At 46.4% G+C, this 27,969-nt stretch overlaps 1 protein-coding gene across 2 annotated transcripts; it reads left to right on the forward strand.

The window, feature by feature from the left end:
• The first annotated feature begins 1,419 nt into the window (after positions 1-1,419).
• TSEN15 (tRNA splicing endonuclease subunit 15) lies at positions 1,420-10,844 on the forward strand. Of its 2 annotated transcripts, none has more exons than XM_052665713.1 (4): positions 1,420-1,605; positions 2,364-2,445; positions 3,433-3,568; positions 3,755-8,454. In XM_052665713.1, the coding sequence occupies exons 1-4, from the start codon at positions 1,489-1,491 to the stop codon at positions 3,924-3,926; spliced, it is 507 nt and encodes a 168-aa protein (XP_052521673.1). In that variant the 5' UTR covers positions 1,420-1,488; the 3' UTR covers positions 3,927-8,454. The 2 variants fall into 2 exon arrangements, with proteins under 2 accessions (XP_052521673.1, XP_052521672.1); XM_052665712.1 differs by lacking the exon at positions 3,755-8,454 and adding an exon at positions 10,310-10,844 and having other exon boundaries at positions 1,457-1,605.
• The last annotated feature ends 17,125 nt before the right edge of the window (positions 10,845-27,969 follow it).

The following is a 27,969-nucleotide window of genomic DNA, read 5'->3' on the forward strand; positions in this document are numbered from 1 at the left end:
CCACCGGAACAATTAAGGAGGACGCGTTCCTCCTGTTTGCCCTTCATGACATCTTTCTAATTGTTCCTCTAGAATGATACATTAATGAGGCTTTCCTTTCACGCTCAGTTTGCCACACTTCACTGTGCTGCTCGGCTTCATTAACCACACAGAAGGAACAGCTTTGGCATCTGCACAAAGGGATTCGAGTCCCACAGGAGCCAGGCACACACTGTGCTGCTGCAGCCCTGGGACCCCTCAGTGTGGAGGAATTGGGGACCAGTGCTGCTGTGTGACACACAGGGCTGGCACCCAGCTCTTCCCAGCGCACTGAGCCACGGCTGCTCCAACTGGTCCACAGCGCCCTGTGTTGTTTCATAAGCCAGGACCCACTCTTGGAGATTCATGATCCTTTGAGGTCCCTTCCAACCCTGGGCATTCTGTGTGATTCTGTGGACGTTAGGAAAAATTGCTTTTCTGAAAGTGTGGTCAGTTGCTAGAATAGGCTGCCCAGAGAGGTGGTGGAATCACTGACCCTGGAGGTGTTCAAGGAATATTTAGATGCTGTGTTGAGGGACAGGGTTTAGTGAGAACTATTGGTGATAGGTAGACAGTTAGACTGGATGATCTTGGAGGTCTTCTCCAACCTTGGTGATTCTGTGGTTCTGTGCTTCACTCTCACATACACAGGGACCAACCCCCCATTCGACCGTGCATTTCTTGCAAGGCCCTGTGTTGATCTGAGCATCCTCAGCTCAGTCCTGGTGTTTCCCCTAAGCAGTGCCACCATCCGGCTGCTCCCAGGTCTGCCTTGTGTGCACCCTCAGCAAGCTTGCTGATGGTGCCAAGCTGAGCGGTGCAGTTGGTGCAACAGGACGAAGGGATGCCATCCAGAGGGACAGGCTTGAGAAATGTGCCCGTGTGAACCTACTGAGAGTCAGCACAGCCATGTGCAAGGTGTTGGGGCAATCCCAGATACATGGATGGACTGGGAGGAGAACTGCCTGCGCAGAAGGACTTGAGGTATAACAGCACACCATTTGCTTTTGCTTTCGTTTCACAGAATCACAGAATAGCCAGGGTTGGAAGGGACCCCAAGGATGATGAATCTCCAACCCCCTGCCACATGCAGGGCCACCAACCTCCACATTTCATACCAGCCCAGGCTGCCCAGGGCTCCATCCAACCTCCAGGGATGGACGGGGCATCCACAGCCTCTCCGGGCAGCTGTTCCACTCTCATAGGAAAGACATCCAACCTAAATCTTCTCTCCCTCAACTTAAAACCATTTCCCCTGCCCCCTTCCCCGTTTGTCTCTTCCTTCTCTCCTCCTCACCCCTTCCCTCCCCACCTTCCAATCCCCCCACCCCCCCCCCCCCCCCCACACACACACACCCCGTAGTGCCGCTCCCCCCGCAGCCGTGAAGGAACGGCGCGGAGGCGGAACTACAGCGGCGGGCAGATCCGTGCCGTGCCGCCCGGAGCGCGGCCGCGTTGCACCGGGGAAGCATGGAGGAGCCGGCGGCCGGGCGAGCGGACGAGGCGTGCGGGCCCGCGGAGGGCGGCTCGGGGGCCGAGAAGGGCTGGGCGGGGGGGAGCGGCGACTGGATGGCCGCTCATCCCACGGTACGGCCGGGCGTGCGCTGGGGGCGGGTCGGGCTGCCCGCTGTGCGGGGACGGAGGCGGAGGGCCGAAGCTCGCGGCTCTCCGTGCCGCCGACACGAGGTGTTTGGTTTGGCCGTCCTCTGGTGTTGATGTACTGCGGCAGAAATTCAGAGCCCTTCTTCCTCCCCAGCGCCAGCTCTGTTCCAGAAATAGTTGTGTTTTCCTCTGTCGCTTATTTATTTGATTCCCTTTTTCTAAAACGGGGGGAGAAAAGCTCTTGAGAAGCTCTTAGCAGACTGCTCCTGTTTTTCGTGTCCTGTCAGCCCCTCCAGCTGGTTTCGGGTTCATTGGATGGCTGTGCAGATTGTGGGTTTGGCCATTGTATGGCTGTAACTGCAGCTTCCCCTGAGCAAGGCTGCCTTTTGGCTTTCAGTACCTAAAGGAAGCCTACAAACAGAAGGGGAATCAATTCTTTGAAAGGGTAGATAACAGCAGGACAAGGGGAAATGGTTATAAGTTGAGGAAGGGAAGATTGAGGTTGGATGTCAGGGGAAGTTATTTTCTTTGAGAGTGGTGAGGTGCTGGAACGGCTGCCTAGAGAGGCTGTGGATGCCCCGTCCATCCCTGGAGGTGTTCAAGGCCAGGTTGGATGGGGCCCTGGGCAGCCTGGGCTGGTATGAAATGTGGAGGTTGGTGGCCCTGCATGTGGCAGGGGGTTGGAGATTCATCATCCTTGGGGTCTCTTCCAACTATGACCATTCTGTGATTCTGTGATTCAGTTCACAGCAATGATGTCCCTCGATATATCTGACAGCTCTCAGATCTATGCTGCGTTCCTGGTGTACCTGGACCTCCTGGAAGGTAATTGAATGAACCGACCGGACAGGCATAGCAAAAATGCATTCACATGTACTCAGGTGTTATGAAAGCTTGTGCACTGGCAGAGCCTTTCCTAGAAAAGTCCTTGGCAGTGGTTTTGAAACTTCACGCAGTGATAGTTCCCTAAGAAACACAGTGTTTTGGCACCTTGGATCCCTGTCACGCGCCTGCACAGAGCCTTTGCAAAGATCAGAGCCTGCCTCGGCCAGCTGCCACAGCTGCAGTGCCAGGATAGAAGCAGAGGAAAAAAGAGGGAGGTAGAAAGGAGAGGTTACCAGTTCAGTGGTTGTTGTGGCAATAGAATGCTCTTCTATATGCTAAAATCAAAACTACTAAATCATAGCATCTCCCTAAGAGTCCAGTTTAGCAATGGGCAGAAGTGCCCTGGCCTGATCAGAATGCTGGTGGCTGAAAAGGGCAAAGATTCCTGTAGGAAAGAAAGATGCCTAGTGGTAATAATTATGACAAGCTTTTGGAGCCTTACAAGAGTGGAACAGAGTTATGTGATAATGAAGAGTGTCTTTTATAGTGAGGGCGGTAAGGCACTGGCACAGGTTGCCCCAAAATGTGGTGGGTGCCCCATCCCTGCAGACTTTGAAGGCCTGGCTGGACCAGGCTCTGAACACCTGATGGAGCTGTGAGTGTCCCTGTTCACTGCAGGGGAATTGGACCAGGGAATCTCAAAAGGTCCCTTCTAACTCTAGTGATTCTATGATTGTAAAGCTCTGCAAACTCTTCCAAACTGGCTTAATTGAAAAGCGGGAAGGCAGTGTAATAAATGTTCCATAGGAGCGCTTAGAAAGGAAACTTGGCGTGTGAATGGGCTATTTGTCTCTCCTGGGAAATGCCCTGTGAGGAGAGGGAGGGAAACAACCAAAGATGTTAAATAAAACTTGAAACCTAATATTTGAATGAATGAAACTTGTGTTTTGTGTCCTGATCCTTCTCATCAACTATCGACCTTTTTAGGGAGAAGCTGGCATGAAGTGAACCATGTTGGATTAGCAGAACTGCAGCTCGTATGTTTACATGCCCGTGAAAGAGAACAGGGAGATCTCCAAGTGATGGTACCGATACCTGCGGATGTGTTAGTGAGCCACGAGAGGTGAGGCTGTGCTCAGTGTTTGGATCCCATTGCCCGCAGGATGAAAAGAACACTAGACAAGAGGCTGTTAATTCAGCCCAGGGGAATTGGGAGGAAACAAGGAAAGCAGTATCTCAATCTGTGAGCTGAGTTATTTTGAGTGCTGTGAATGTGTGTTTCAAGTTGAGATTGCTTTCTCTTTCTAAGTTGCATCAGTCTCTGCTTCTCCCTCCCTGGAAGTGGCAAGCCTTGGATGTCAGCTTCCTGCAGCACCCAGCTCCTTCTGTTGAGCACTCTGGATTGTTTAGAAGTTGCCTGTGTTGTAGGAGGTAATAGTGGATATCAAAGCATGCGTTGGAGAGACAAGGTCAGAACATGAGACCTTCACAGCTTATGTTTTGAACATTCTTATGCTGTGTGTTTGCTGATAATACCTTAAGTCACTGGGCTTTCAAGTACCAAAGAGGAACATAAATCCCTCTGGACCTCTCTGAATAAACTTCTTAATTGCTGAATCTCAAGGATAAGCCTAGTGTGCTACATTTGTTTAGCTTTTTGGTTGGATAGCATAATTTGGCTGCTTTCAACTGGAAATGCATCATGCTTACTGAGAATCTAATGCTCAGCTATCCTTTGAGCTGTGATTCTGACACAGTATGTTTTAGATACACTATGTTTTCTGCTTTTTCTTAGGCTTCAGGAGTGACAAATCAGTTTTCAGCGAACAAACTTACATCTTAATTCTGTGTGCTTTCCTAAGAGCATATCTTCAGAAACAATTCATTTTGAGGGGAAAGAAAAAGACTCAGCAGATACTGATCGATTTGAGTGCTGTCTAGTTGCTGAAGAGTCTTCCATTGGCCAACAATGGTCATTTCTTGTGGGCTTAGTTTTAAAGATATGGTGTGATAGAGCAAATCTTCTTACAGGACTTGCAGAATGATATGCTGAGCAGCAAGTTGCTATAGGGGGCCTTTGAGAAATTACTCCTGCGTGCAGAGTTGCTGTGTTTGTTTAACACAGTGGGTTTCCACTTAGGTTGGAAACTTTGATTCCTAGGAATTGAGTCAAGGCCAGCAAGTATGTTCTAATTAGTTTTTAATGACAGGGAGATGATGTGCTGTATGTATGTCCTATCTGGTACTGTTTCACTGGGGCTTTTCACTTGGAGCCTCTGGACTTGTTTGTTCTGTGGTGATGCTGTTTGCTCTGCTGCTGGCACCAGCGTGCATGGAATCTGTTACTGGAAGGATGTGTGTTAGAGAAGCAAAGAGTGAATGCGTCACATTGATTAAAAGTACAGTTTGTGACTAGGTTTTGCTATAGAGCAAATGCAGAGAGCACATTGTCACTGAAGTGAGCCAAATGTTGGGCTTTAATGCCAGGTGAGTTCATTAAAGCCTGTATGTGCTTGATACAAACGTGTGCTGTCTTCTGCCTGACAACAGCTTTGGGAGTTTCTGTTACTGAAAATGTGTGTGTGCATGCTTGGAATTTCATTAGAAGGTCAGCACTGATCAGAGAGGCCTGGCATGTCTTTGTAGAGAAAGGACAGCATCAACTCAGCTCGTTTGCTGAAGCAGGAGGCAAAACAGAGGGTTATGGACAAAAACTGTGCCTCACTGAAGAGGAAGTTCATTAAAAAGAAATTGGAAACACAGTTATAGTGTCACTGCCTGTTTGTTCTGGCATCTGTGTTGTGACTACTGATAGCAGGAGGCTTGCTGTATATATATGCTGTCTGAAATAATATTTTCTCATTTGATGTCCCAAGCTGTAGACAGGAAAGCATCCATGCTTAGTTACTTCGCTATTCTGTCCAAAAGTAACAGAGTTTTTGTGTTACTTGCTGTAAGGTAGAGGAATGAGTCTGAATACTGAATTTACTGAAATGAGTAAATGCAGTTCAGTTAACATTGAAGCAGAAGCCATTGGAGGTGGTTGGGAATGTGAAAATAGTCTGTCCTCATTCCTGGGCCTTGAAAGTTTGCACTAGCTGCACAAGCCGCTAGCAGTTGGCACTGTTCAGGTCAGCATTTCCTTGCTTAAACAGTAAGCCTGGGTAGGAGCTGCAGGGGTGATTTTCTTCTCAAAGCCACTTCAACAAAACCCTGCCAAGCTCTGCCTTCCCAGGTGGCTTGGGAAGATTCCTGTTTGGCTGACGCTCCAAGGACAGTGTCCTTAAAAGGCTATAGTGAAGCTGGCATGGAAATTACCAGCAGGACACCCAGATGATAAATATGAGTGGCCTGAAAACACCCAACAAAATGTTCAGTGTTTTTTTTAGCTTACTCTAAGATTTCCTTTGTCCAAAGGCAGGATGGGCTGTTGTGTGTGCTGTGCTTTATGCCCAGAATTGTGACTCCTCAGAGGGGTTGAAGCAGGTAAGTACAGGTAGTCCTGTCTCGGAGCTAGTAGAAATGAGATGCTGGATCTAATAGAATCAGGCACAGTCTGTCCTGGACAAATGACATTGGCAAAGCAATAAACCACCAGACTATATGATATGTCCCTGTCCCATTTGTTAGTTATATGGAAGTGTTGGAACTGAAAAATGAAGCCAGTTACATCTGGTTATGAAGACTGTGGAGTTTGTTCTAAGCTGTAACTATAATGGGATGATAATAGCAGAGTGGCAAAGTCTTTGGCTGCAGCAAACACAGATACAGAAACGAAGAAAAAGAGCTGCTTACCTCTGGAAGGCCTCAGACACAGATCTCCACCAAGAGATGCCCTCACCTTCACTGCCAAACCTTAAACGAAGTCAGGGAAGGAGTGGATCCTGGCTCCATCCCTTTGGTCACTCAGGTTCATTGCATACACCTGAGCTCCCCTGGGTTGGCTCTGCCTTCCCACCAGGTTCTCAATCTCTGCTTCAAGCCATGACTTAGCATTTCTACTACATGGGCTAAAAGGAAATGGACTATTTTATTACAATGGTAACTTGATTTCAGGAAAGGAACATGTTAATGTTTAATTTTAAAGCCGATAAGCATCTTTATAGACAAATCTGGTGGTTGGAAGTGTAATCTATAGTTTGCAAAATAGATCTTCCTCTAATCTGAGGGGGTTTTGCTTTTAAGCAGCGCTTGTGATTTAAATGCACTGGAAGTGTGATGTGCTCCCTGCTTAGCATCTGCTTCAGTTTTGTCAGTTGTTCTGCTGTTAGCATTGAGTTTACTCTTACAATACATCAAACATTAAAAATGTCATCAGTGGCTCCTAGCTAAAAATTCTTTATCAGTAGTTGCAAAGTGACTGATGTGGCTTTTGCAGCTGAGTTAGACATGCTGTACTGCTTCAACTAACTACAGCCTGCGTACCTCGCAGAACTTTGCCAAACTGATTTCTCCCTTTTTGCACAACTTGTTTTCTTTTTCAGCTTCCCTGGAAAAAAAAAAAGGGCTTCATATTCCTTGGGGTTTCAGTTCGTTCCTCTGATGAGTGGTATTTTCTTTGGTTCTGTTTTCTTTTCCATTACAAAAACAAGAGTTTCTTCTTGCATCCCATATTCTTGTAAGAAAGAAATCCCAAGAAACAGTGGCGTCCATTTACGCACCGTCCCCCTGCCCCGCACCACACGTTTCTTCCCCTGTATTTCAATGCTTGTATCAACTTGTATAGACTCTCAGCACTGCCTTTCATGGAGGGGAGGGAGCTGTTCGGGTTGGCCGTGCCTGCGATGAATTATTCATCCCAGTACAAAGGGCAGATTGAAAGCCGTTGGCTTTTATGGTAAGGAAGGCAGTAGCTCCATTTCAGCTCAATGGAGCACTATGCAACCTCCATAAAACAGCTCTGAGCTCTCAGTGTTTTCTCTGCTTCCCAGAGGCAGCTGCATGGGATAGACCACTGAAATACCTGTGTTGGCCACAAAACTTTCTGCCAGCGTTATTTGCTTTATGATTCTGTTCTCTTTTGCTGGTTGGACAATCAGTTGAAATCTCAAGCCCGAAGTTCACCCACCATACTTTTAAGCTGTTATTTACAACGCTAATAGAAGACAGCTAAATTCCCTCTTGTGATGTAGTTTGAAGGCAGCACTGAGGGCAGATGCAGTGTGACCTTAGCAGTGATGTTACCTTACTGCGGCGGTCCTTGCTTTGACGTTCAGTAAGTTAATTCTGCTTTTTCAATGAATTCTTTTTAGAAAACTAGCAATCATTGCTGAATGTAGTTTGTAGTATCTAGAAACCCCCTCAAGGTTTTCTGAAGCAAAGGGCCTTAGAAATGGCAGATGTTTACTTCTGTATAATAGCATCTCTTTCATGTGTTTGAGACTAGATTCCTTTCATCTTCTGCAATGTGAGGTGAACAGGAGGTTGCTTCCTATGTGGGAACTGAGGGCTTCATCTGCTTGGGTTTTATGTTGGTGGGAGCAGATTTAGCTTGCACTGCACATGCAGACACCATCAGCATTAGGGATGGGTTTTCAAGCTGTTCTGAAAAACAGGTACAATGTGATGTACAACTGACAGTAATTATTTGGGAAAAATGTTTAGTCTTACTCTGTTCATGGGACTTGAAGCTTCCCAATGCTTCCTGTGGTGTCCAGCTTTACATATTTTTCCTTTCATGAGGCCTTAGTTCAAAACACACCTTTTTTGTGTGGGAAATGTGATGTCTGAGTATTGCTGTTTTAACATTCAAGGCTTTTCTCCGTTGGGAAGGGAAGAGAAGGGAAAGGAGTGGTTGCAGGGTATTTTAACTCCTAGACTCCCCCCTGTATGTGCAGCAGCACGCATGCTTGACTGTTCTGTGAGCTCTCCCAGGACTTTGGCATAACATGTATAGGGTGTCTGTCCCCATTCTTCATAGCCAGGCTGAGCCTGTGGACGAGCCAAGCTGAGGCGATGAACCAACGCATGCATTGCTTTGCATTTCAAATGCCTTATAACCATAAAATTAATCAGGCACATCAAAAGGATTTAAAAACATACAGATTTCCTTCAATGTTTCATCTTTCTATCTGTGTCAGGTAGCAAGTACAGTGAAATGGGGCAAACCCAGATGTTCTTCCCTGACTACTCATATGTCTGGTGCTGCAAAGAAACTTGGTGAGCGTGCTGGCTGTCATCCTTGTTGGACACCCTCAGGGAGGAGCGGAAATGCAGGCCTCTGATACAGGCTTCCTGAATTCCAAAGCTTATTCTCTTCAAAGATACCATCCCACTAATCTGCAGATGTGCTGGTTTTGGTCTGCATGAATACAAGCTCTTGTTCTGGTGCTGCCTGTATGGAAAAATGTGCTGTTAGGGCCTGGCCACTTCTGTGAAACTGTGAGGCTCATTTTCTAAGTCTAGGTGCTAAATGGTGGGGGGATAAAGGTCTGCGTCCCTGCCTGAAGTTGTAAGAAGAAATCATGAGTGATGGTGGGTCGGTGTCCCTGGAGGTGTTCAAGAGCTGTGGAGATGTGGCACTGGGGGATGTGGTCAGCGGGCATGGTGGGACAGGTTCAACTAGATGATTTCAGTGGTCATTTATAACCTTTGTGATTCTATGAGAAGTGTAGATCTAATGCCTGGCTGTCCATCCAACCTCCTAAAAGATTAGGAAGATAAATGTAACAGTTACTAAAGAAAATACAAAGGAGTCTTAGCTGACAGTACAGGCCATGCTCAATACAGCTTTGTTGTTTCGGGAGGTCCCAAAATATTTCTCCAAGGAAGCTGTGCCATTTTCTGACTTTCTATTTTTCTTTCTGTTTCTCATTCTGGGGCCAGGGAGAGGTTAACCTCTGCTGCCACAAAAAGAACAATGGATACTTCTTTCCTGATGGGATTGCTGCCAGCAGCCTGGCCCCACCATTGGCTTCTGTTCAGAGCTCACTTCAGACAGAAGCAGTTGAGGTGTGACACCGGCTTCTTGCTCTGTGCGCATACAGCATTCTGTAAGGACAGCTGCAGTCCTTTCCCAGCCCCTTGTCTCCCACGAAGCTCCTCACTAGGTGCACTGCCAGAAGGCCTTGCAGTGTTTGAGGCATGGCTCGTATGGGAATGCATCTCTTTCTGGTTCCTGAGGAGGAAGCTTGCTGCAGCAGTGCTTGCTGGGGCAGTGCTGTTCTCAGCTCTGAGCTGAAAAATAAGTAGCTTATTATTCTTAAACTGAACAGGAAAAATTGCATAACTTTGTCTTGAATTTTTAAGGAAGATGTTATTTATGCTGACTCTCCTGAAGAACATCATTAGTCTTGTGGCTTCTAGTCTAGACAGGGAGGTAGAAAAGCCTGGCTTCAGTTCCTGGGTCTTCCACAGGCTCATAGAGAACTGTAGCACAAAGACTGAAGGGCTTATCTCTACAAATGGAAGAAGTCACTTGGTTCTATGTGGGGTGTGTTGTTGTTTAGGTTTTTTGGGGGGATTTTTTTTTCCTCTAAATGGTTATAGGAATTTGGATTTTTGTTAGAGCAGATGTTACACTTTCTCTGTGCAGACAAATTTATAGAACAAAACAGGCTTTTTACTGGATAATCTCCTTCCAGCTTTTTTAATAGCAGTTTTGCTGGAGCCCTGGTGAAAGGCTCAAATGCAAGTTTCTATTACTCCCAAGTTTTGCAGGAGTTTTTGGGGGGCTTGTGTTTTTGCAGGAATGATATTAAATAAAATAAAAGTGTGTAAAATACCTTTCAAGTTAGAGAATCCACAGTAGGAAAAACTGTTTTCTGCTTTGAATGTCATCAGTACGGAGTCCTACAAAACCCAGCTTCTTCCTGTGTGCAAGGTTGCTATGGGATCTTTTCTAACTGACTCTTTTCTCTTCTAGGTTAAGAGAAATCATGAAGAAAGCTGCTCTCCCCCACGATGATCCTGACACCCCGCTGTCAATTACCTTGGCCATAGTTGAGACAGATTCCACAATAGTCTACTATAAAATGACTGATGGCTTTGTGTTACCAGAGCCTCCTGATGATACTGAAGATGCAGACAATAAACAGTGGAAGAGGAAGAGACGGAAGCTTTCCAAGTAACGAAGACAAACAGACTTTTCTTGAACTACTCGAACAAAAATCCAGGAACTTAAGTGTGTAAATAAGCAGTGTGCAGAAGTCTGCCTTCTGCATATCAAGTGCATGTTCATGGAGCATGGAGTTTTCTTGCAGCTACGCTGTAATAAAATACCACTCGAAGCATGAAATGGGTCATGCTTTTGAGACAGATTGCTCCTAATTAATTACTATAAATATACTTCTCAGAGGTTTGCACTGCAGGATCTCTGATTGATAACTGTTTGGGTATGTAACACTGTACAGATCCTTACCCATATTATAAATACTTAATAAAGGTCAATCTTAACAGTATCCCTGCCAGAAATCATTACTAAGGGCTTTGTAGTTCACAGTGTCTTCATCTTAACGCTGTCAGAAGTGGTCATGCTACCTCCCAGGTTACATTTCTGAAGGCTTCCTGCAGAAGTAACTACATCTTTCACGTAACAGCCTTCTTCAGATTAAACTTGATGACATCCTAGTAAAAGCTTCCTGAGTAAAAAGATATCCTTGCCCCCATCATCCAGGGGGGAGTGTGCTGATCTGGGGTACTTGTTACCTGCAGGGAGCCCTTCGCTGGCTCACTCATCCAGGAAAGCTACTTCAGAGCACTGGAGCAATTCTCTGACACCATCCCTTGTGATAGCATTATTTTTCTGATCTCGGTGATACTTTGTTCTGCTGTATGCTATGACCACACTTGCTGCTCTTGGATGTATTTTATGGACTCTGCTGCATATTCCATAAAGCAAATCTTAACTTTGCTAGGCTGCATGCCATTAGGTAACTCAGGTCCTTGTTAGAAGCTGTTAAATCCTTCAACCCTAGTGTGAGTATGTGCTGGAAAAGAGCTGGTTTTGTGTGAAGAAAGCTCTGGCAAATGCTACACCTTGCAGAATTTAAGCAACATGTGCTTAACCTCAAAAGCCCTTTAGCATGTGCTTTCTTTTCGAGAAAACACTGACATGTATTTGCTGCGTGGCTGATGCTAGCTTGGCTTTTCTTCCTTCATTTTATCCCTTTTAAGTACCAAAAAGGAGTGTCTATTTTTTATATACTGCAAACTGCAACTCTGTCTTCAGGAGCTGAGGTAGAGGATCAGTATCTAGAGGCTTTGATCTCTATGCATCCCAGTGAGGAGTGCTTATGTGCGCCTTTTTCCTGGTGGCCCTGTGTTTCTCAGGGGAAAAAAAGAAATACTATCAGTGCACCCTTTGTCCCATAGGCATTACTGTGCAAACAAGGGGATGTTAGAAAAGTTCAGAACCAGCAGTGCTGCTCCTTTACATCCCGTTGAAGTGGTATTGCTTCTCCATGCCCAGCATGAGCTGAGCCTCTGGCATCCTGAGCACTGAATAAAGATGGGGAGAGACTTCCTTTGGAAGCTTATCGCATCTGAGCAGCAGCACATTTAGATTCCTAAATCCACAGGATCTTGGTACTATGCCTGAAGTACTCAAGCTCTGCATTAAAGGTTTGCAAGACACAGAATCATAGAATGGGCTGGGTTGAAAAGGACCATAATTCTCATCCAGTTCCAACCCCCTGCTATGTGCAGGGTTGCCAACCAGCAGACCAGGCTGCCCAGAGCCACATACAGCCTGGCCTTGAATGCCTGCAGAGATGGGGCATCCACAGCCTCCTTGGGCAACCTGTTCCAATGCATCACCACCCTGTGTGAAAAATTTCCTCTTAATATCTAACCTAAACCTCCTGTGTCTCAGTTTGAGACCATTCTCCCTTGTCCTATCACTATCCAGCTGCAGAGGTGTGACCTGTGACATCTGGCTGTGACATCTTTGTAAATTCATGCCTCCCAGCCCACCAGGTTGCACAGGCTCCACTTTGCCATCTTCTAAATGAATCCTTGCAGGGCTGAAGTGACTACATTGAAGTCTTCAGTCCTCCCCATCCCTTTTGCTAAGAGATGTATACTGTATATATACAGCTAAGAACTGTATGTATATCATATCTGTATATACAAATACTCCATTTGGGAGCTTTCTCTCTGCCATTCACATTGCTATGCTGCAGCTCAGCAGGCCTGAACTTCAGGACAGTGAGGAATTTGGTGTACCCTGGGTTTGTAGCCATCCCTGCAGCCCCAGCTGCCCCCCATCAAAGCACTACCACAGCTCTCTTCCTCTTCCAGCCTCTTAGTGCAGAAATGAAGGTAATTGTGAGCAACTGGGCTTTCCTGACTCCTCCAAAACAGCTGCACCTTGTTTTTCAGACTGTCCCATGGGACGATCTCTTTACCATTTTGTTTACATAGTTTCTGGATGCTCTCTGTCCCTTTGGTTGCTCTTTGAGTACCTAGCTGCTGCCTTACCGACAGCCCATTTGCTCAGGCAGGTTAATGAGCCCATTATGAGCTGTGTGCTGTCACCTCTGCACTTCACTGACGCCGTGTGCTGCCTTGATGCCCTTCCATCTCACTGATCCTCCTTCACATCCAGCTCCAGCAATCCTCCAGATTCCCTCTGCCAAAACCGAGCGGCTCTTTTTGGGGCTTTTCCCCCCTTTTTGGAGGGAACCCTCTCAGTGTGGGAATTGAATGTTGTTTCTGCATCAGAACAAAAGAAGAATTTTGTTAATTTCATGGCCTCTGCTACCTTTTGGGTCTTTTCAGGGGCCTTTCTTCTTTATTGGGGTTCTCTGATAAGTTTTCATTGCTAATCCCCTAGATGAATCTTCCCTAACAACACATACTAGGTATATAAGAAAAGTAATTTGTATATATATATGTCCATAGAGATTAGGAAGATGGAGTAAATTATAAGCACAAAGACTGAAGCTCCTGTCTATCCAGCCATCTGAAAAAAAAAAAAACTTCTGGGCCTTCAGTTATAGGCAAGCTAGATGTGATAAACATCTTTAACTACTAGCTTTTGGTGCTGGATAGACAGGACCTGGGTAATAGAGAATTAAAGGAGAAGTTAAATAATTAAGAACATATATATAAGCTAGTAACAACTTACGTATAGCCAGCATTGAAAATATATGTCACCCACATTGCAAGAGTATCCTGTGCAAATTACAAGGACAATCCATTGCATGCCTCAGGGAGAACCTGAAGAAGTTATGGAGGAAGATAGGGCACCTCCCCTCTGTACAATCTGCTTAACAAAGACTCCGAACAAAATCACCATATCCATACGAACAAGAAGAGTGTTGAGACATCTTGGAGACGACAGGACTGACACGAGATAACAAACAAATTAACAAGTAATTAACAAATGTAAACCTTCTGATAAGACTGTGAACCTGGACTACTCAGGCGGTGGGGAAACGGGAGGGAGGGGAAGGCAAGGGGAAGAAAACAGGATATAAAGGCTGTCACGTTGCGTCCATAAGTGCATTGCAATCGCGAATAAAATCTGCTTTTATCAGAGATGCCATCCTGACAAAAATTATCCGGATATTTCCAAAATCAGGCTCCGTCCCTGCTCCTCCATACGCACCCCGGAGGACTTCCAGCCGTGCCACCAGCTGACGGCGGGCACACGGGGCCGAAGCCGCGGGCTGGCGTTCAGCAGAGGGCGCTGCGGACTGCGGAGCGGCTGCCCTCCTCCGCCGGCTGCTCCGCCAGAGCCCTTCGATCTGCGTCAACCCTGACCGCTCCATCACGGCGCTGACTAAAATGATGCCTGAACTACAGTAAGGCCAGAGAAGAGCACAACCTTTCTCTTGCAGCTCTGTAACGCCAGGCCCCATCCAATCCCGGCTGGGTAGTCCTACCACAGCACGCTGTTCATTCCAATTTGGCTCCTGACTTCCACCTGTTCAGGTCAATGAAAGATGGACTTTGTGGGCAGCGTATTCCCAGCACAGTGTTGTGCTGTTGCTGTGAAACAGTGGGTCACCTCCACAGGTGCAGATATTTACAAGAGTGGCACACAGGCTCTTGTATGTCACTGGCAAAAACGCATGGCTAATGTGGTGGCCACAATAAAAAACAGTGTTTTGCAGCTGCACTCTTTGTATCAGTTGTCGTTTGCATGGAAATAAATAGAAGGCATTACTTTTGGAGCTACCAACATACATCACCGTGAAGAGTGTTTCCCCACAATCAAATACTGCCAGGAATGACACAGCACAAAATCCTACCAGTTGTGACAGCGAAGCACTGGGTCCTCCCAGCTGCCATCCTCATGCAGAGAGTTCTGGGTACGCCTCTACCTTTGTATGTCACCATCTGAAAGCTTGGAATTGACATCCAGAGGGAGAATCCAGCTTGAATCCTGCCACAGAACATCATATTTAATGGAGAAGAATGTGACTGTCATCTAAGAGAGGCTGAGAGAGGCTTGGAACATTTGCTGTTCTTACAAAACATGGTGCCTTCTGCAGAAAAGCAGTTGAGAAAACAAACTACATAAAGTAGAAAGTAATACTTCAAAATCCAGGATCTCCAGCAGCCTAAACATGCTGCTTATCTGCCCGAGAGCCAGACTGCTACCTGTTATAGCCATCTTTGTCCCAAGAAGGGATGGGCTCCACTGATCCTTTGCCCAATCTATTGCTTAAGCAAAATTATCACAAGAGAGCAATCATAATTAACCGGCAAAGTGGGTTTGGAGTTGCGACAGCTAGATAGATGAGAATCTGATCAGGGAAGAACCAGGAGTTGCACACATCAAGGAAGTACTGGGCTGGAAGGAAGTTGCTCAAGTGTTTGCCCCTGATCTTGGGCTCAGTATGTTCACTTTCTGTAGCTGGACAGAGACTAAATCTGGGGACAGAGCTAAAGAAGTGACAAGGCAGCAAAAAAAATACAGAAAGGAACTGATTGCTTTGTGAGGAGGAACAAATGGCATGAAGTGCCAGGAGAAATACCTCTGCCTTGCCTGCAGAATCCGCGTGCAAATCCATGCTAGGGACTCTGGCTTACCAAGCAGGGCTGTTGGAAAGCAGGATCTTAAGGTATTAGCCATTAGGCTCAGCAAGATGCCACCAAATAGCAAGCCATGAAGAGAAAGGCACTTTCTAGGCAAAGTATTTCGAGCAGATACGTGCTCTAGGAGTTACCAGTGCTTGTCCCATGGAGTGAGCACCTGTCCCCATTCTGGGACACTGTTGGCAATGGTGGGCATCAGGTCCAACCAGCCAGGCTGCACAGCACGGTTCTCTCCATCAGAACAATTCCTGTCCAGATTGTTCCTCAGCACCATCCTTAATTGCTGAAGCCTCGTGGAGCAGCCTGCCTAATGAAGGAAGATAGTAATTAGCCCAGTATTTTCCCTGCCTTTGCTGTCTGTCCACAAGTACTGCCCTTTTAAACATGGTGAAATCAAGCTGTTCTGGTGGGTTGCTGGAGAGGAGACAAGGAGGAGACCACATAGTGCTTGTGGGTGGCTGGCTTTCCCTCCAATTAGCAGCATCGATAACAATCAAATTAGAATTAAAGCAGGAGCAGCATAATCAGAAGGTCAGCTTGCCAACTGAAAATTATGCAAGAGCAAAGGAGGCTGGTGCTGTGCCAGCAGGATACACTGCTTGTTGGGCTGCGTCTGCAGAAGCAACTTTCGAGAGATGAGAGGCTGCAAAGGTATTTAGTGTTGTGGGTTGATACTGCTTTATCCCAAAGGAGGTGATGAAAGCAAAGCTTGGCAAAAGATTTTATGGGATGTGCAAAAAAAAAAAAAAAAAAAAAAAAAAAAAAAAAAAAAAGAGAATGTAACTTGACAGAAAAACAAAGAATCAAAGAGCTGAAGGATGAGGGACTGTGATTTCTTATCTATTTTTAACAATTTGGTAAGAAAAGGGAAGATCCATCACTAACCTGAAAGGCAACAGATCCAAGGGATGTCTGAAACCCATCTACAGTGCAGAGATAGGGTCAAAAATTTCTGGCTGTTTTGGGAAGAGAAAAAACAACAGAGCACTTCAGCACCAGTGCTAATAATAAGATATGATGACTCAGTGCCTGGGAAGGAGGCTGGGGGGAGAAAGAAAAATGAGCAAAAGTTGGGATTTTTGGAAAACAGAAAGACTGAGGCATCCTGATGAGGGCCCAACTGTGGGAAGTTATCTAAAAATACACAAACAAATAAACCCCATCTCTCTACAGAGATGTAGAGATGTGTGTCAGAGCTGTTCACACTGGCAGCTGAGTCGAGGCCAAGGCTTGGGGCTGGAATCCAGCAGAGATGTCTGGAGTCCCTGTTGATGCGGATCAGCTCACTGCTGGACCTGCCTTGTGTCTCCCTGCCCTTAGATCTGAGGCAAGGCTAGTGGAGGGAAAGGGGAAAGCAAAGAGCATGTTTTTGTTCTTCATCCCATTTTCTCTTTGGAGAAGAGAGCCTGCATCTGTTTCTTCAGATGTCCCTCCTGCACCATCTCAGCCAATAGGCAACTATGAAGTCTTTTCTCTGCATGAACACAGAGCTCTGGAGCAAGCACCACAGTTATGCTCAGGACTTACCCTTGGGGTAGATGCTCCTGGTGAAGTCTATGTTAGTTAAAGCATGCATGGCAACTAGCAGCATTAGGTCAACTTCTGAAGGCAACTTTTGAAGCCTCTACCCAACCTTCTGCTATCAGGATTTCTCCTCCCAAAACTTCTGCAGATATACCAAAATGTATCCTGCACAAGAATTGCAACTGCAACGATCCACTGTACCCATATAGGAGCAAAGAGGACACTTTTTACAGATCTGATTTCCCCTTGGCTGAATCCAGCCCTCTGGATATGAAACTGCTCGAGGGTGAGAGCTTCTTGTGCTGGGCAACGTGCCCCTGCTTTGATGCACCAGCCACTACAATGTTGCAAAGGAGGAAAACAAGACTGCGTTTTGCCTAATTACCAGACAGTGAAAGCAATTCTGATGCTGTTGAGCCAGTAGTAGAGAGCCCGATGAATTTCCTATGGTTTCTGCAATTTGTCACAGCATGGGTATCTCACACACACACACACACACACACACACACACACACATACATACACACACCAGAAAAACAGCCTGCAGCAGGGCAGAGCCTCACTCACTGTCTTCCCAGATCTGAGAGTCTGAAGGATGAGGAAGATGGGTTCAGGCCAGCTTTTCCCATGCAGGATGAAGGACAAATGAAAGTCCTTAAGATTCAGCTCACATGCCCGAGAGACAGGATGCTGAATTTCTGCCCAGTGTTTAGCTGTTCTTTTGTAGGCACTAATCTGCTGACATGGCAACTGGGTCCACTTGGATCCTGAAATGTGAACAAATTTCCCAGGGAGGTGGTGGAATCACCATCCCTGGAAGTGTGCAAGAACCACTTAGATGTTGTACTGAGGGACATGGTTTAGTGGGGAATATTGGTGATAGGTTGATGGTTGAAATGGATGATCTTGGAGGTCTTCTCCAGCCTTGATGATTCTATGACTATGATTGTGTGTTTTAAGGACTGGTTTAAGCTTTAGGAATAACTAAACCTAGACTCATGCACATATCTGTGCGTGGGTGCGCATAAGACACACAGGTACTGATGAAGGAGGGGTTATTTATATAAAAGCAGACTTTCAATAAGCAAACCTGAATAGCTGGGGATGTTTTGTGAAGGCTGAAGGATTTTACTGTAAAAGTTAATTTTTTCACCTGGAGAAAAGTATTTATTTAGCCAGGCCCCTGGAAAGTATAAAGGATGGTCTGTTTAACTCAATTTCCTCACTTTTTTTTTTTTTTTTTTTTCCCAGAAACTTCCCCAAGCACAGATCACCACAGCGCCTGCACAAAGACTGGTCACCATCCTACAGGTTGGGTGGGACGGGTGTTTTCCTTGCAGCACTTCGGAGCAAACCAGACCTTCAATACATGGGTGCTGTTTGGGTAAGGGTGGGCCTGGCCTTGAGACCTTTTGTGGCTGAAGGGTGTTTGGATTTGTCCAGGCTGCTTGCTCCAGAGAGAGTTTGTACTTTGGAAGATGATCTGATTTAAAGATATTAAAACCCACTGACCTGAAGACCAGCGTCTTCCTGGCTGGTGGACAGAAACGTGAAGTCTTTGTCTTGAAAGCAAACCTGGGAAAAGACTGCTGGGTATCCTCTTTCACCTCACCAGGAGAGCAGAACTGGAAGGAGAAGAAAAGAAAGCAGGTTATCCCAGCTCTGTGCTGGTCTTTCAGCCTTGGTCTGCTGCCTCAATGCTTCTTTCTTGTGATTCCTCCACACCTCTGTATGCACCCAAAGAAAAAAAAACAAACTACAAACTGCCACGAGTCTAGGATGGAGGTGGAGAAACAAGCAGCTGAGAAGGATGAGCAGCCACTGAGCTGTGCCAAATGCTCAGTGTCTTCAGAGAGACACGTCCACTTGTTAGAGGTTTGGGCACTTTTTGGAGCACATCCCCAAACCTGTCATAGACTCAGTGGGAGCATTTGAGCCGGCGCTGCCTATGGAAAACGCAGCACATGCCTTTGTGAGGGCTCACACTTCTGCCTCAAAAGCTGAGACACAACACTCGTAAGCTTGTTCAGGCAGACCAGCTATTTCTGCACGAACAACCCTGGAGCTCCTGACAGGCGTAAAAGCCTGGCAATAAGGAAGCTGTGCTCTGCATCCAAATTGAGATATAATTTTACTACTGGGTGGTTTATATTCACACACATCTGCTTAAGGATGTAGCTGTAGGATCAGTGATGTTAAGAAAGCAGCAAATTAACCAGCAATTTGTTTATAATGTCAGTTCTGTCTAGAAAAATCTTCTTCCAGCATAGTACCAGCATATCTGCACCAGCAGTGGGTCAGGGAGTGAGATGCAAGAACCAAACTCAGTCCTTTTAACAAAGGCAACATTCCCACCCTGATGGCTGCTGGCATGCAAGTGTCACACGTACAAAGCAAGGTACGTAGCAGGCTGCAGGGAATAGCCTGTGCCATAACTCACGTATCTGCAAACAGACTTTGGGTTGCAGCAGAAATGTGGGACTCAGCAACGGGCAGGAGGAACCTCGCAGTAACAAATGCAAATGTGTTTGCCACCTCGTGCTCCTGCTCTCTATTTGTAGAGGGGGCATGAATGCAATAAGGCCTTAGCAGGGAACTCAGGATGAGTCCTAAGCCAATTCAAGCCAGTAGATCATCTTCACTCTGGCTCCAGTAGCCTTTACATCCCTTGCTAATTAATGCAGTGTGCTGCATTATTATTCACATCTTCATGGTTGGGAATACAGGAACTCAAGAGCCTTATCTCCAGTTGTACAGCTTGTGATTTGCAGGGTCACAAGCAGATACTCAGCAGAGATGCCAGTCCCAAGACATGGGCTCAGACTGGCAAGTACATTCTCAACTCTGGCATGCCATTACTGGATGTCATCCTTTTCACAGGAGGAAGCAGCAGAAAGGCCCTTGCAGCCATCAGCACAGGAATGGCTCCAAAAGGGGATGCTTAGCTGATAAAAGATGTTTGTTTTCATTGCCATCTAACTTGGATGTGCTAATCCACTCTGTCATCCCTCAGATGTAGAAGTGACTATATAATGAGGTCTGACAGGGAAACTGTCAGAAAAGCAGGCTAGCAGACCTCTGCTGTCAAACTGTTGGCTTCTAAGTCCCCTTAGGTCTCCATTATTTCATTAGTATGCACTTTGGCAATCAGATTTTTGATCCAAAAAATAGATGACACGAGCTTAAACCATGTGAACAGGTTTCTGTTCAGCCTAGCCCAGTCATCTTCTGTCAGCTCCAAAATCACATACTCAGTATGTGCATATCTATCTGCCTGAAGAAGTCTGGTTAAAAGGGTGGAGGCAGCAGACACAAAGGTGCTCTGCAGCACAGGCTCCCTGGAGTCAGTAGGACAAACAATGGCTTTGCTCCAAGAAAATGACAGGAACCCTAGGGTGTTTTCAGGTCAGATATCCTCCTTTTGCTTGTGCTGAATTACAGAGCAGTCCCCAGATGAAACAACAAACAACAAAGGTTTTGTCCTTCTGCAGCCCAGCAGACTCTGCCCACAACCCAAAGCAAACTACAGTGAAAAATTAAATGGTATCTTACATCTGGCAGGGAAGGTATTTGTTTTACATTGGAGCTGATGTGCAAATATGCGTTAGAGAAAGCAGTCACCGTAGGTTCACTCTTACTTCAAGGTACCTTGGCCATTTCAGCAAAGCTGAAGCTTGGAGCAGAACAAAACTATGTTTCAGAAGTGAGAAGACATCTCCACCACGCTGCTGTTAGTAGGAGTTGGAAGATGCCTCTATCCAGAAGTTGAAAACATAACAGAAAAGTAGGTCAGCTCTAATGAGCCCTGTAAAAGTTTTGCAGCATCACTCTGGGCTTCTGCATATGCTACACCAGCTGTGAAGAAACACCTCCATAACAAAGGTGCATTGTTCCTTAGATTTTGTTTTGTTTGGTTTCACATAATATTTGATTGCTTGGTTTGCCTTCTGTAAAGTCAGAGCCAAGTGGTCCTGAGGGCTCAGTAACAGCACCTGCAAAGAAAGAAATGTCCCAAACTGTCTCTGAATAGGACTTCAGGGATATCCAATTCATTAAAAGGCAAGGAGAAGTAAAACAAGCTTACTAAAGCCTACTGCTGGTATCAAAGTGCAGTATTTCTGTCATTTAATATCTGTTTCTGGTAAGAAAGCTCCCTGGTGGCACAGAACAATTAGCTCTGATGACTGGGGATGTGCATGACACCTTATAGGTGACTTTGTTTCAGCCCTTCCCAATGCAGACACTGACAACACAAGGATTTGGGGCTAACCTGGCTTTGGAAGATCCTGTGATCCTGTGTTCTTCAACACAGTTCTTTATGATTATGGAAGATGCATTTTGAGAGCCTAGGAAATTTGGAAAGCCAGCCTTTGTCCTACAGAATACACACAAGAAATGAAAACCAACACTGCAAAAATCAAGAGGTAGAGGTACGTGCATTATTCACTGCAGGGACTGATATGTCTCAGTGCACACAGCACACAGATGCAAGCAATCATCTTCATGTCATTGTTCATCCAACCTCCTTCCAACTCAAAAAAGCACATTGCAGCCCACGAGATCACAGCTGGAACCCAAACACTGAAAAGCTTTCAGAAATGATAACACTTAAAGAATCAGCTTTCAAAGAGCGGGGAATGGAAATGAGACAAGGTTTCCTCTTCACTGTGCCCTCGCTGGACACCATTAGCTTGGGACATGCCTCATTCTTGCATTTTTCAAAGCAGAGACAGTGGAAATAGGCAGGTTTGCAACCATGGATTTGAATTCTCAGCAGCTGTTCGGCTCAGCCATGCTCAAACCTCTCACTTATTCTTTGCAAGTCATCTGTAAACAGTCAGGAAAAAGGCTTTTTGTTCTCACAGAATGCTTGGGAAGTGCCTCTGCGTACTGAACATCCAGAACTGGGTATGAAAACGTATTACTCTTCTGCTTGCAGAACCTCCCAAACATCAGGTGGGAAAAAGCAAGCAGAGTGACTGTGTGCTCTGAAAAGTGTCGCTTCTGGAGATGGTTTGTAGCTGGAGATCTGTAAAATAAGCTGTGGGTTTGGGTGCTTTGCATGAAAGCTCGATACTGCGTCTTTATCACTGTAATTCAAGTTCATCTGCTTGTGGGAGCAGTTCAAGCAGTCCCTCCATTAAGATTGCCTAGAGAACTACTGAGGTCCATTCTGTCCTGGATTGTTGCTAAAAAAAGCTGATGTCAAATGGATGCCAGTGGCAGGAGGAGACAGTGCCCATGAATGAGCGAAGGAGATTGAGTTTTCCTCCTGCTTGAAAGATTTCAGCCCATCAGCAAGCAGACCTGATGTTACTGCCGTGATCACATAGGGCAGGAGAAAGAACAGCAACAGAGATGTGTGTGAAAGTCGCAGGAATACATCCAAACTGTTCTAGGAGCACCTAAAATACTAATTAGCCAGTCGAGATGTAACAAGGACAGCAGTTGAAATTAAACAAAGCCTTTGGCAGATAATGCTGCAGGGCGCGCTGTAGTACAAGCAGTCTTTGTGTTGCAGCAGACAAGAAATCTGCATTCACATCCACACTCCTCCCCATCCCGGCTCTTATGTTCTTCTGCAACGTGATCCCGTTGGTTAATCGTTAGAACAAGGCAAAGATGTGTCTCTCAGAAAAAGCACAGCTAGGTTTAAATAATGCAGAGCCCTTCCTTTCCCTGAACAGGGCACAGAAGCAGCAGAGAGCTTGGAGCTGCAAAATCTTGGTTGAGGAACTCTGAGCTGCCCAACCTGTGCCTCATCAATGCCTTACTGGTGGCACATCTCTCCTGGAAATTCAGCAGAAAAGCAAAACTAAAGCTTCCACTAACAGCATTTATGTTTTCATTGCCCTATTTATGGGAGGAAAAAAGGAGAAGACTGCAGGAAAACAATAAGCTTTCCCCCATCCTTTAGACATAACACAGGAATATATTCTCTTTTCTCACCCACAGCATGACAAACCTCATTGTCCAGCCATGGCAGCCCAAACATCAGCTTTGTCATCAGCTCACTGAAAAATGGTTGAATGCTGTCTGCCCTCTCTCCCATGGGTTGGTCATACTGCACCACAAAACTGGACCTAAATGGCCATTTTCTGCACCTGAATGCACCAGTGAATGGTGTATGATGGGTGAAGCCATACCAGGAGGTAAATAAATAAAAAATAAATAAAGCCCATAGCTTGCATCGAGCACTACCAAGGAAAAAGTGACATTTGCCATGCAAATGAGATGTTGCCAAACAACAGATACTCCATGCAAATGCAAAAATCCTCCTTCCTAAGCCAGAGCCCACCTCAGAGTACCTCACTACTCTCACCCAGCACCCGTATGTGGTCTCATACAACAAACCTGGACTTCCAGTTTCCTCTAAGTTACGTGGGCAACAGGTCCCTTCCAGGAGAAGGGAGGGAGCCTGGGCTTGGGCTGCAGTTCAACTTGACTGTGCTCCAAGAGCTTCTGTGCACTGAGGTGTTGTCCCACAGACACAGGAGTCAATGATGATGCAGTTACAAGACAGTGCTGTTCAACCTTGCTGCTGCTGTCTCTTATGAGAGGCCTTGGAATACTCGATTTTCACTCTTTTGCGTTTGCCTTTGCCTTTTTCTCCAGCTCTATCTGGTCTTACATATAAGGTGAACAAAGACAGCAGTTTGCTTTATGTCTGAGCAGAGAACCTCTTTCAGCAGTGTCTTGCTCAGCTCTCAAGGATGCCCATGGTCCCAGTAGCCTCCCTTCACAGGAGACACCAGCTCCTTGGTAATTAAATTCAGACATTTGGCAGTTCTTTTGCTTGCTTATGAGGTGGATTCCTCCTATTTCCTTCAGTGTAGAGACACCTTCTGGTGTGGTGTCAGTCCTGTTCTCCATCTGGCTCTCCCTGATTTCCCTCTAAGCAATGAGCACTGTGTAACACAATGACCTGCATAGCTAGACACAACTTCTGAGCAACACCTGAATAACTGAAAGGCAGTTTCTGATAGCTGGTTCCCTCCTCAAACCTCATGAAGGTGAAAAATCATAATACCATTAAGGCTGGAGAAGACATCTAAAATCACCAAGTCCAACCCCAACCCACCATGCCCACTGACCATGTCCTTCAGTTCCACATCTCTGCCTCCAGGGATGGTGACCCTACCACCTTCCAAGGCAGCCTGTGCCAGTACCTCACCTCTTGCAGGAAAACTTTTTCAATTCAGCCTGAATATTCAGCCTGAACCTCCCCTAAAAGGGGAGGCAATGGTCTGGACAGACATTACTCCATGCCATCCTCAGTACCTGGTACAACGGGAGCCAATATGGAGTTTCCAGGACTGAGTGAATATCTCCACTTGGGATTTAAGGACAACACTTTGACAGCTGAGCTTGCAATAGCCATCCAGTTCCAGGAGATGCTGCTGTGCTTTCAGCTAAAGGCCTGGAAGAGATGCACACAGAGCAGGGGAGTTGTGAAAAATTAGGGGAAAAAAACCTGCAAATGCATTTGAAGCAAATTGTGCCAGAGAATGTGTGAGAACTGGAACCTGAGCAACACCCTCCTCAGCTCTCAGCAACGTAGCCCAGCTACACAATACCATGGGCTTCCAGAGCAGGGCTCCCTGGTTACTGGATAAAAGGTGATGTCACACCCTTTTTCAGGAAGAGTAGAAAGGATGACCCGAGGAGTAACTGACCTGTCAGCCTCACTTCTGAGCTGGCAAAGATAGTACAGCAGATCCTCCAGGAATCTATGCTAAAGCACATGGAAGAGGGGGAGGTGATATGATATGAAAGAACTTGCATGGCTGCACCAACAGTAAATCCTGTTTGACCAACCTGCAGCCTTCTAAGATGGTGTCACTGCATCAATGGACAAGAGAAGTGCCAATGATATCATCTACCCAGACTCCAGTAAGGCCTTCCACATGGTACCCAACAACATCCTTCTCTCCAAATTGGAAAGATATGGCTTTGATAGGTGGAGTGAGACTGGATCCAGAGAGTGATGGTCACTGGCTCCATGTCCGGATGGAAATCAGTGGTCTCTCTCAGAGGTCAGTACTGGGATCAGGGCTCTTTAACATCTTGATCAGTGACACTGATAGTGGGATTGAGTGTGCCCTCAGCCAGTTTGTGGATGACATCAAGCTGTGTAGTGCAGCCAGCATATCAAGGAATGGGATGCAGCCAGCATATCAAGGAATGGGATGCTGTTCAGAGAGACCTAGACAGGCTAAGCAGTGATCCTAGGAGAACCTCATGGGGTTCAACAAAGGTGTTGCACCTGGATGGTGGCAACCCCTGCTATCAGTACAAGTTGGGGAATGTAAGGATAGAGCACAGCCCTGATGAAAAGGACATGGGAGTACTGGTGGATGGCAGCTAGACAAAAGCCAACAATGTGCACTCACAGCCCAGAAAACCAGCATTCAAGGTCAGGCTGGATAGGGCTCTGAGTACCTGATGGAGCTGTGGGTGTTTCTATTCAGTGCAGGGGAGTCAGACTAGATGGCTTTTCAGGGTCTTTTCCAACTCAAAATATTCTGTCATTCTATGAAACAGAGACTCGGGAGGCTGCTATCAAAATGCAGAAGGGCAGCAGTGCCAAGAATTGGGCCCTCATTTCCAGACAGCTGTCATGTCTTGGATGGTACTGCCTCCTCATGCTTGCTGATCTGATGACACACAGAAAGAAAGACACTGCTCTGAATAAGAATTCAGTTCTTCACAAGAATTCCAAGCTATCATGTGCATCTCAACCCCTATTACAGCACAACTCCCTAGAGAATGACAACAGGAGATATGTACAGTTCTTCTAAGCTTTTAAACAAGAACTCAGATAACAATTCCTTCAAGGTACAGAGTGCATTCCCTAGGAGCTTCTAACAAGGAACAGGGCTCCAATGCTGTGTGAGCAGAGGAGTCAGACTTGCCCAGATGTCCTGGTTTAACTGGGTCCATCCCAACATGCCAGCAAGATGAGTCACAGTGCTGCCGTGGGGCTTGCTCAGGCTCCAGGATATGCTGCTGCCATCACCCCTAGGCTGCAGCCCTGGGAACAAGTCAGTTCCCAGCTCCTCAGCCCGTCCATGGGGCTGTTACCCATGTACAGGGTCACACGGCTCGGCCCAGCCTGGGGGGCCTGCCTCCTACATTTGTTTTTAAAGATTGGCCACCCTACGAGGAGAAATAAGGATAGGAGCATGTAGGGTTACTGCCTTCCCATGTCTACACTGCACGGGCAGAAGCAGCTTCAAGCACTGCACACTGCAAACCCCAAAAGACATGCAGCTACAGAGCAGAGAGCACTAGCAGCCTGCCTTGCCTCTGCCCTAGACAGAATCTGCTGCTAGAGCTGTGCCCCTGAGCCACAACCTCATCCAGCACAAGCCATGGAAGCTAAAATACCTCTGAGAGAATGAAGAGGGTGTTTGGAGTAATTAAACTCTTCTGGGTGAATTGCTTATTTTATCCATTTGTGTTACAGCCAGCCCAACAAATGAATAGGATTGCAGCCCCAGAGAAAACAAGCTTCATGCCCCAAGGATCCCTGTTTTACCAAGGGACAGAAAGACACTACAGGAGAAGTTAAAATGTGATGGTAACAGACACGGACACATGGGCTGCTCAGAAGGTTGAGTCAGCATGCATTTACCCGCAGCACAGGGGATGGGTACACTGAAATAGCTGAGGAGCCAACTGCATTCTGGTGCCTAATCTCTTTTAAACCTCTTAATTTGTTGCTTGTTTTCCTCCTCTCTCAGAGAACAGAACTGCATGGCTTGGGGCTAAATGAGATTCATGCAGGATTCGGCCAGCTGAAGAAGGATGCGGGCTGTCCAGTTCCTATTCATGCAACCACCAGGGTGTGGAGTTACACACATGTCCAGGGCTGCCCCTGTACTGCCAAGTACCTGCAGCATGCATTGAATACTACTGTTAGAAAGCAGCTGAGTGCACAACTACTGATGCAAAAGAAAACAAACAGAAAGTGTCTAGACACAAGTCTGACAGGATGAATTCTTTAGTCCTTTTCAAGACAGACACGGAGGGGGAGCAACTTGACAGGACTGCAAGCTCCTGGTCTGTGCCCAGTATAATTGCTTACTGCAATTACCAAGTCTGGGCACCTTCATGCTCTGCACTGAGCTTTGATCCCTGAAAGGTAAGCACTCCCCAGGACAAAGCCTTCCTGCTGCTGCTTTTCTGCCTCAGGCCCCCGGTTTATACTAAGAACATGTCAGAAATACCAGAATATGTCAAAAATAATGGAGATCATGGAGGAAACGCACTCAGTTTCCAAAGCACTTCCGTTTTTATGCTGTGGACACAATGAATGAGATACCTGCCCATCTAGCTGATGATCACAAAGGCTTGACATGTTCTTTGCTGTTGTTTCTGCCCATCCCAAGTGGCTGCCTCTCAGGACTCAGACTGGTGCAGAAGTAGCAGCTGACTCCCAAAGCACAGAATTGGAAGCACTGATGGAAATGCACACTTCATGGTGACCTCTGCATTTGCTCCTTTGAAAGATCAGCTAGAAGAGCACAGTACGGAGGCAGAGGTGAGCAAACAGTGTGGCAGCCACTGATGCCAACGTTGAAAACCGCGGTATAGCTGAAGGCACCTGGACCAGAGAGGTCATTTTAAAATTGTTTGTATGCAGTGAAGTGCCTTCACGTTCAAAACAACTTTGGGGACACTGCAACTCCAGAAGCCTCCCAGTCCATGGCAGACCAAATAGCCCTGATGAAATACGGCCACTGCAGGGGCTGTGTGGTTTTACTGAGCTCCACCGTGAGGTTTCAGCAGGCACCAGCTGATGCTCTGTCAAGCAGTATCTGGTTACTGGGAGAGCACAAGCCCTGGGCTAACTCCAGAAGGCAGAAGGGACAAAGTCTTGCTGTTTTGGGCAAGAAAGGCAGGAAAGAGTGCAAGGACAGGACCTGCACAAGACCACTTGTCTTCAGGACTGCCCAACAAGCCTTGTCCTGTCTCACTGAGCAGCTCACATGTGGCCAGAGAAACTGC

Source organism: Tympanuchus pallidicinctus, unplaced genomic scaffold (genome assembly GCF_026119805.1).
Source record: "Tympanuchus pallidicinctus isolate F22 unplaced genomic scaffold, pur_lepc_1.0 scaffold7, whole genome shotgun sequence".
Taxonomy (NCBI): Eukaryota; Metazoa; Chordata; class Aves; order Galliformes; family Phasianidae; genus Tympanuchus; species Tympanuchus pallidicinctus.

Coding starts and splice junctions, on each gene's coding strand:
- TSEN15 (XM_052665712.1), top strand. CDS start 1,489: ATGGAGGAGCCGGCGGCCGGGCGAGCGGACGAGGCGTGCGGGCCCGCG. Junction 1,606..2,363: donor GGATGGCCGCTCATCCCACG/GTACGGCCGGGC, acceptor TCTGTGATTCAG/TTCACAGCAATGATGTCCCT. Junction 3,569..10,309: donor GTGTTAGTGAGCCACGAGAG/GTGAGGCTGTGC, acceptor TTTCTCTTCTAG/GTTAAGAGAAATCATGAAGA.